The sequence below is a fragment of the Limulus polyphemus genome, unplaced genomic scaffold, assembly GCF_000517525.1.
Source record: "Limulus polyphemus unplaced genomic scaffold, Limulus_polyphemus-2.1.2 Scaffold6882, whole genome shotgun sequence".
Lineage (NCBI taxonomy): Eukaryota > Metazoa > Arthropoda > Merostomata > Xiphosura > Limulidae > Limulus > Limulus polyphemus.
The window spans coordinates 7,457-17,309 of NW_013672492.1; the positions used below are offsets into that span (position 1 = coordinate 7,457).

The following is a 9,853-nucleotide window of genomic DNA, read 5'->3' on the forward strand; positions in this document are numbered from 1 at the left end:
ACACTAAATACAGACATCTAGAGGAATACCAGAAAGATGGACAGATGGGTGAGAAACAGATACATACCTGCGATAGAGACTGACACTAAATCAGACATCTGGAGGAATACCCAGAAAGATGGACAGATGGGGTGAGAAACAGATACATACCTGCGGATTAGAGACTGACACTAAATCAGACATCTGGAGGAATACCCAGAAAGATGGACAGATGGGGTGAGAAACTGATACATACCTGCGGATTAGAGACAGATATATTCATGAGTGATGTTCTTATCGTTATTCTACTAATAACAATGAAAATAATTGAATTCAATAATTTGTTATAATTACGTTTATTTAGAAACAATGACAGCAGTTTGGCATTGTGTTTTTCTTGAAGGGTTTGTTTGTTTGAAGTTAAGCACAAAGCTACACAATGGGATATCTTTGCTCCGCAAACCACGGGTATTGAAACCCGGTTTCTAGAGTTGTAAGTCCGCAGACATGGCGCTGTGTAACACTGGGGGGGGGGGTCTTTTCTTAATGGGTGAATGTTACAAGTTGAAACGTGTTACTTCGTTCGGGCCACGAAACTTTCAAAACTAACATAACGCTTTTTTTTTTAAGTGTAGTGTTGTTTTTGTTTTTCTAATAAAATAAATTATGTCACGAAAACATTAAAAACTGTATCGAATCTTTATCATTAAATTTCCCAAGTGCTTGACGCCTCGGGGAAACCCTTTTCTGGCTTACTAGACGGAACGCTCACAGACTTTGGGTCTTACGAAGAATGTCTGAATATCATCGTAAAGGTAGAAAAACGTAAGAGAGAACTTTTTCGAGGCAAGTATTGTCTTCTGGAGATAATACCAAATCTACCACTGGAGACGGAACAGTTAGAGCACGGACTGCACGAGACTGTAAGTATATATACAGTTATTCTTGAACAGAACTGGAATTAATTATACAGTTAACATTTCAGTATAATTATCAACTGTTTTAGTGAAAAAAATAGTCTAATTACTCGAGAGTTGATATTTAATTCAACAGAAATAATACTAGGCCTAATATTCGTGATAACAATAACACTATAATTCTTTATATTCACCAGACTTCTAGCTGTCACTATCCAGCTCAGCTTGTAAACATTGTACACAGACTTCTGGCTGTCACTATCCAGTTCAGCTTGTAAACATTGTACACAGACTTCTGGCTGTCACTATCCGTCTGTGTACAATGTTACAAGCTGAGCTGGATAGTGACAGCCAGAAGTCTGTGTACAATGTTTACAAGCTGAGCTGGATAGTGACAGCCAGAAGTCTGTGTACAATGTTTACAAGCTGAGCTGGATAGTGACAGCCAGAAGTCTGTGTACAATGTTAACAAGCTGAGCTGGATAGTGACAGCCAGAAGTCTGTGTACAATGTTAACAAGCTGAGCTTTCTAGCTGTCACTATCCAGCTCAGCTTGTTAACATTGTACGTGTTAAAGATGTACAACTTGTGAAAGTGATTTACAACCCGTATATTGAAGATGTACAACTTGTGTAAGTGATTTACAACCCGTATGTTAAAGATGCACAACTTGTGTAAGTGATTTACAACCCGTATGTTAAAGATGCACAACTTGTGTAAGTGATTTACAACCCGTATGTTAAAGATGTACAACTTGTGTAAGTGATTTACAACCCGTATACTGAAGATGTACAACTTGTGTATGTGATTTAGAAACCGTAAAATTAGTAAGTCTACACTACATGAGTTTGAAACCACACAGTACGGATGTCTATTTTGCTTGTGACTTAGAAACCGTACTGTCAAGATGTTTACTTTCTGTGGCTCAGAAACCGTACTGTCAAGATGTCTAATTTCTGTGACTTAGGAACTGTTCTGTCAAGATGTCTATTTTCTGTGACTTTTAAGAATGTCTAATTTTTGTGACTTTTAAACCATATTGTAAGAATGTCTAATTTTTGTGACTTTTAAATCGTATTGTAAAGATGTCTACTCTCTGTGACTTCGAAAACGCATTGTAAGAATGTCTACTTTCTGTGACTTTGAAACCGTATTGTAAGAATGTCTACTTTCTGTGACTTTGAAACCGTACTATCAATATGTCTACTTTCTGTGACTTTGAAACCGTATTGTATAAATGTCTACTTTCCGTGACTTCGAAACCGTACTATCAATATGTATACTTTCTGTGACTTTGAAACCGTATTGTATAAATGTCTACTTTCTGTGACTTTGAAACCGTTGGATTAAGATTTATTATTTACAATTTAGCTGCTTCAGGATTTGGCAGGAATGAGTGGATATTTATCCTTTCTACACCACACCGTTGGTGTATGCATCCCATCAACGTGTACGGCAGAAGACTTGGCAAACGTTGCACGAGCAGGTTAGTCCTTAATACATAATTATTCAAAAATATATAACATTTTAACGTTGCAGTAAAAAGTCAACTATCGCTGAAAAATCCTCCTCACGCTCAAGCCAAATGTGTCATTTTTATAACATTCAGAAGACTGGTCATTGATCTTGAGATGTCGACTTTTGACCTCACTTAACCTGTCAGCCCCAAAACGGGTGGCCAAAATCAAGGTTCGATACTGAAGTTCACACCACTCTCTAACTTTGTACCAAAAAAAATGGGCCTGCTAATTAGATGTCATCAGGAGGGAATAACTCGTTACGTAGATACGGTTGGAAAAGAGAAACAACTGAGATGATTCAGTCAGTCTGTATAGGACACCTCTAATACCTACCAATAGTTCAGTGTGGTGATCTGGCATCGTGTGGTGATTTTTCACTGGGACGGAAAACTGGTGTCAAATATAACCATATTAGTATACAATCGGACATCTACTCAATGTGATGTACACTTAACTACTATTTATATTATCTTCTTTCATGTTCCATAAAAAGTTTTATTGAGGATAACTGTGAGTCAAATTTCAATGGACAATTGTACGAACTTCAAACAAAGAGAATAGCAGCTGACTAGGCTGGGGATTGCTGTAGCCAAAGTTGGTGTGCGTTAACCATCGAAAAAATAGCAACAAAAAAATAACTTTGATTGCAAATCTGCTAACTTTGATTGCACATCTCCTAACTTTGATAACACATCTGCTAACTTTGATAGCACATCTCCTAACTTTGATTGCACATCTGCTAACTTTGATAACAGATCTGCTAACTTTGATAACACATCTCCTAACTTTGATAACAGATCTGCCAACTTTGATAACACATCTGCTAACTTTGATAACACATCTGCTAACTTTGATAGCACATCTCCTAACTTTGATTGCACATCTGCTAACTTTGATAACAGATCTGCTAACTCTGATAACACATCTGCTACTTTTGATAACACATCTGCTAACTTTGATAACACATCGGATAGCAGGCAGGTTACATTTTGTAAAAGTACTGACTTTCGATGCAACTGCGAAACAAAATTATAACGACACAAAGTAATCAGTGAATACCTTCCGATTCCATCAAGATCCCAAACTAAATGAAGGTCAAATGTCAACATTTTATGGTCAAAGGTAAATAATATGAATGGCATATCTTGTTAGAGCTTTTCCAACAATAGTTTACTTTTTACTGTAACATCAAAAATAAACATGTTATTGGTACTGTTATGTTACTGGTCTCATCTGTAGGCCATTTTGGGTCAAATGTTTGGTGACCTCTCCCATAAAACCCGTTTGACATATAAACGTGAAACTTGGCGAAATATTACATCTCTATGGCATCAATATCTACAAACCTTCGGTTTCGGAGGTAATTTACCTGTCATGGACTGACCTTACTGTGAATCCGAAGGTCCATGGTTCGCTTCTCGTTGACACAAAATCGCGTTCAGTACTTGGGTGCTTTATAAGAGTGACAGTCTACTATTGAATTACAATAGTCCACATTTACTGGTTAGCGATGTTGACAAAATACCTCTACTTTAGTGTCTCAGTTTAAAATTAGGAACGGGTAGCATAGATACCCCGTGTGTATAACTTTCCATGAATACACGAAAAAAATACTTTCCGTTTCTCTTCACTGGTGTAACAGTAGCAGACCTGAAATTCCAAGTGTCAGTACCTCACTGTGAGCAGAAAGAAGATTTAAAGTTGACTTCAGAACAGATTGCAGTTCTGTAAGTACAAATTACCTTTCTATTTAATCTTAATCTTCAGTTTTACTAAACATTTACCTAATGAACTGTCTGGAAATATTACGTACAAAATAACATTAATGTTGGTACTTTGTTTTACCCATAAATCTCCTTCTTTCGATAGTTTTTTCTCTCTTTTTTTTTCAAATCTAAAATCTTTACATGCAACATTATGATGTATTCTTGTACTAATTAGTATATTTACTTTTATCTATTGTTAATCAATTCCATTAATATTCTTAATTAATTCCACGTTTTCGTTAAATTTTAATTCAGTTGTGCTAGAAAGAGTTATTAGTAATTAAATCAATCAAACTATTTAAAGTAAGGTCGTAGATTGATCACGTTTTGATGGACAATCCATCAAATAAACGTTTCATGTGTAAGCTTATGTTGTCTGGCAAATAAACGTTTCATGTGTAAGCTTATTAAACGTTTCATGTGTAAGCTTATGTTGTCCATCAAATAAACGTTTCATGTGTAAGCTTATGTTGTTGCCACTTTCAGTTGAAACGGTGAAGATTTTTGCACAAATTAGCGAGTTAATAACAATTAGCGATTTATTTTTTTCAATATAATAACGCTGCAGAATATTGTTTAGAATCCCCTAAAATTTAAAAAAAAAAGATAAATAATCAATTCAAAGTTCAGTGACGAATCTGTAGACTTAAAACGAACCGACGATGATTCTGTAGACTTAAAACGAAGCGACGATGATTCGAAACTACATAAAAACGTAGCAGTTTTTTCTAAATTCTCCGAATAAATAATCTATAAACAATTTAATGGTTAATTTCCATCTACTAACTGCGCTTCTCAAACAAAAACTACATATTAATAATCAAATTGCTTTTTATTGTCGCTAGATGGAGCAATGAGCATAAAAGAATATGCAATAAAATCTCTAGTTTTAAATGTAGCGTTTTCTTCGGGTTTTTTGTTTTCGTATTTTAAGTACAGATATTCCTCTCTTTTCCATATTTTAACCGCAGATGTTTATCTCTTTATTTTTAGCTGCAAGTATTCATTGAACTCCGTTCATTTTTAAACTGCAGGTGTTCATCTTTGTTCATTTTTTAACTGTAGGTGTTAACTGTAAGTGTTCATCACTGTTCGCTTTTTTAACTGTTGTTGTTCATCTCTTTTCATTTTTTAACTGTAAGTGTTCATCTCTGTTCATTTTTTAACTTTAGGTGTTCATCCTGTTCATTTTTAACTGTAAGTGTTCATCTCTGTTCATTTTTAACTGTAAGTGTTCATCTCTGTTCGTTTTTAAACTGTAAATGTTCATCTCTGTAAATTTTTTAACTGTAGGTGTTCATCTCTGTTCATTTTTTAACTGTAGGTGTTCATCTCTGTTCATTTTTTAACTGTATGTGTTCATCCTGTTCATTTTTTAACTGTAAGTGTTTATCTCTGTTCATTTTTTAACTGTAGGTGTTCATCTCTGTTCATTTTTTAACTATATATGTTCATTTTTAACTGTAGGTGTTCATTCATCTCTGTTCGTTTTTTAACTGTAGGTGTTCATCTCTGTTAATTTTTTAACTGTAGGTGTTCATTCATGTCTGTTCATTTTTTAACTGTAGGTGTTCATTCATGTCTGTTCATTTTTTAACTGTAGGTGTTCATCTCTGTTCATTTTTTAACTGTAGGTGTTCATCTCTGTTCGATTTTTAACTGTTGGTGTTCATTCATCTCAGTTCATTTTTTAACTGTAGGTGTTCATTCATGTCTGTTCATTTTTTAACTGTAGTTGTTCATTCATCTCTGTTCGTTTTTTAACTGTAGGTGTTCATTCATCTCTGTTCGTTTTTAACTGTAGGTGTTCATCTCTGTTCATTTTTTAACTGTTGGTGTTCATTCATCTCAGTTCATTTTTTAACTGTAGGTGTTCATCTCAGTTCATTTTTTAACTGTAGGTGTTTATTGGGAACACTCCTAGTGCTAGTAATTCTCGGAACAACAATAGAACTATGGAGAAAGTATCGTAACCCAGAAACCACGCCACCACCAAACAGGAAGGAAAGTACGTTTCTCTGAATTATTAGAGACAAATAAACAATAAGAAAAAAACGTAACGTCCCTTTATGACGTCAGTTTCACACAAAATGTGCACAGCTATATAAATATGATTATGATAAGTCGTTGTTGTTGTATTGACATTTTAGAAAGTGTGGATATCGGTGGACTGCTCCTGCCTTAATTCATGAGTGGGATGACGTTTCGGCCTCTATACTGACGTCGTTCCACTCAAGAAACAAAACAGAAGCAGTCTCTAACAAACTACAGCCTTAATTCATGAGTGGGATGACGTTTCGGCCCCTATACTGACGTCGTTCCACTCAAGAAACAAAACAGAAGCAGTCTCTAACAAACTACAGCCTTATCATGAACCCATCATTACATAGTCACAGTATTTTGCAACGGGAGTTTTTAGTGAAAGATTGATACATAGCTATTGATCAAGAGAGTCTATTGATATGCAGACTTCTCTCTTCGTCACTATTTTAAAGAATCTTAAATACTGTCCGATTTATCGCCCCACGTTCACGAGAAGAATCATCTCTCAGGCTAGTTTTGTTTCCAGCCAGCGTGTTATAAGCCACCTGGTGGTGGATCTAATATTCTCAGAACTGCCTCTAGGAAATTTAAACTCACAAACAACATTAAATGTTAACGGTGGTGATATTCTATCTTTGTAATCTACACCCACATTTAGAAATATCTCGTTAATACATTGGTGGAAAAGGATATACGAAACAGTTTTGGATCGGAAATGGTCAAACTAAGAGGAACGTGAATATCCACAATTTATATTATTCTTATCACAGGTTTTAGGCGTAGTGGTTTCTAATGTTTCACCAGGTTGTGTGTTTGACCCATAACTTTTGGTCTGGCATGGCCAAGTGGTTAGGGAACTCGACTCGGAATATGCGGGTCGCGAATTCGACAGTTACTCAAAAACACACTTTGGTAGTACTATTTGATTACTTTCATCTTCATAAACTAGACCATCAGTCAATTGTAAAGTTTCTTCTGAAGAAATACTGGATGAAGAAAGAAAGTTTAGTGAATTAATGATCACTGGTGATCATCTGGCCGATTAGCTCTGCGATCAATCTTTTTACTGAAATTACGATTACTGGTCATCTAGTTTGTAATACGTAATAAAGAGAAGTAGTAGTTATTAAATATCATTGGGTGGACAGTGAAGTTAATAATGACAGCCTTTATGTTTTTTTGGTGTGTCTTCATTCGAGATATTAAATTCTGAAGATATTTTCAGGTTAAGAAAGTTATTAGATGTGTTCCTGATATTTCTGTTTGCTGAAAATTAATACTTAAATTTTTTTCCAAAACAAATCCTGGAAGAAACTCTTTGTGTGATACTGATAGCCTTTTCAAGTTACACCAATGGAAAAGACCTGCTGAACACAAAGACTGGACCAGAAAATATTGGAGTTCTCCACGGGTTACGTTTTTTTACAATGGCCTGGGTTATTCTTGCCCACACGTATCTCATGTCAGATTTCAACATTTACAGTGAGTATTGTCCAATAATACGTAACAACTGTGTTACACCATAATTTTAAACAAAGCTGTATACTACTAGTCTTCGCATTTATTGCTGCCACTTATAGCGCCATCTATGATACTTCTGTGGCATTGTAAAAGTATTCCTTAGATTCATATTTTGTGATCTTCACTTGTACATTGATGTGTTCTGGATACAATACTTAAAATTTCTTTTAAAAAGTTAATTAATACTTGTTTGAAGTCAAGTGAACGTTTGGAAAACAGCGTTGTCTTCTTATTGAAATTTAAGGTAAGCTACTGGAAGCCATATTTTAGGCTGAGCTGATCTGGACTAGTACATGCGATGTGGAAATAATGAGTGTAGATGATTTATTGTAGTCAAAACTTTCAATAAAATGTTTGTATACAACTGACGAACATCATTGTGATAGATGGTTTCTTAATTAGTAACCGATAATGTTGGGTCTAGCACAATACCACAACAATGTCTGTAGTCCAGAATACCAACATACCATAACAATGTCTGTAGTCCAGAATACCAACATACCACAGCAATGCCTGTAGTCCAGAATACCAACATACCACAACAATGTCTGTAGTCCAGAATACCAACATACCACAGCAATGCCTGTAGTCCAGAATACCAACATACCACAACAATGTCTGTAGTCCAGAATACCAACATACCACAACAATGTCTGTAGTCCAGAATACCAACATACCACAACAATGTCTGTAGTCCAGAATATCAACATACCACAGCAATGTCTGTAGTCCAGAATACCAACATACCACAACAATGTCTGTAGTCCAGAATATCAACATACCACAACAATGTCTGTAGTCCTGAATACCAACATACCACAACAATGTCTGTAGTCCAGAATATCAACATACCACAACAATGTCTGTAGTCCTGAATACCAACATACCACAACAATGTCTGTAGTCCAGAATACCAGCTTCTATTTCTTTGGCTACTACTGCTGTTTGGATGTTTGAGGAACCAAGAAATCACAGTTAACAACTGTTGTTGTTTGAGAAAAACAATGAGTCTCTCAACCTGTTCTTTGCGACTTCGAAAAACACATTCAAAAGAGCTCATGGCCTGCTCTTTGAGCGTCTGAGTACGACAAAGAAACCTTATGAGGATACTTTCTGGGGGAATTTGAGGAGACTCAGTGTTGCTTTTGGGTTTTTTTGAGGAAGTCACAGAAACTGGGGGTTGCTCTTTAGAGTTTGGGGTTTGAGAAACCCATGAAAGCTCACAGATTCCTCTTTGAGGTTTTTGGAAAGCTAAAAAACTAAGGGTTACACTTTAGAATTTTGAGAAAGACAAAGAAAGCCTTTGGTTGTTTTTTGAGAACACCGAAAATCTCGCTGGTTTCTCTCTGAAGATACCATGGAACAATGTAATAGATACGTAGAGTGTAATACAACCAAAGCACCAGAATTCCTCATTTTAAAGAACAGATTAACATACTCGATACATGATGATAACTTTAGAATATGGTCTCTAACTAAGTTTAAACTACACAAACTCCTTGTTCATTTAGCTGAAACTAAAATTCTATTCCAGAACGTCTCATTGACTTCCGAGATGCACAGAAGGACGTCACTGTTCTAGCCCATTTGGAACTCTTTGTTGCAAGTGGACACATTCTTCTTTGTCAGGTAACAACCACCCTTTCTTTCAAAGACAATCCTAGACTGATTAAATCCACCAATAACAACCACTCTTTCTTTCAAAGACAATCCTAGACTGATTAAATCCACCAATAACAACCACCCTTTCTTTCAAAGAAAATTCTAAACTGATTAAATCCACCAATAACGACCACCCTTTCTTTCAAAGACAATCCTAAACTGATTAAATCCACCAATAACAACCACTCTTTCTTTCAAAGACAATCCTAGACTGATTAAATCCACCAATAACAACCACTCTTTCTTTCAAAGACAATCCTAGACTGATTAAATCCACCAATAACAACCACCCTTTCTTTAAAAGACAATTCTAAACTGATTAAATCCACCAATAACAACCACCCTTTCTTTTAAAGACAATCCTACACGGATTTAATCAACCACATCTGGGTGCTTTATGAAATAAAAAAGTATTTCAACTCCATGTCATGGCCTGATGGTTAGG

General features: G+C 35.6%; 1 protein-coding gene across 1 annotated transcript in view; it reads left to right on the forward strand.

The window, feature by feature from the left end:
• LOC111089640 (nose resistant to fluoxetine protein 6-like) overlaps positions 1-9,462 on the forward strand; it is an 11,297-nt gene extending 1,835 nt beyond the window's left edge. Inside the window, exons 2-7 of the mRNA XM_022402523.1 lie at positions 700-902; positions 2,268-2,382; positions 4,059-4,143; positions 6,084-6,190; positions 7,537-7,707; positions 9,281-9,462. Of these exons, the coding sequence (XP_022258231.1) occupies positions 700-902; positions 2,268-2,382; positions 4,059-4,143; positions 6,084-6,190; positions 7,537-7,707; positions 9,281-9,462 (863 nt within the window). The remainder of the gene's footprint in view (positions 1-699; positions 903-2,267; positions 2,383-4,058; positions 4,144-6,083; positions 6,191-7,536; positions 7,708-9,280) is intronic.
• Positions 9,463-9,853: the final 391 nt, after the last annotated feature.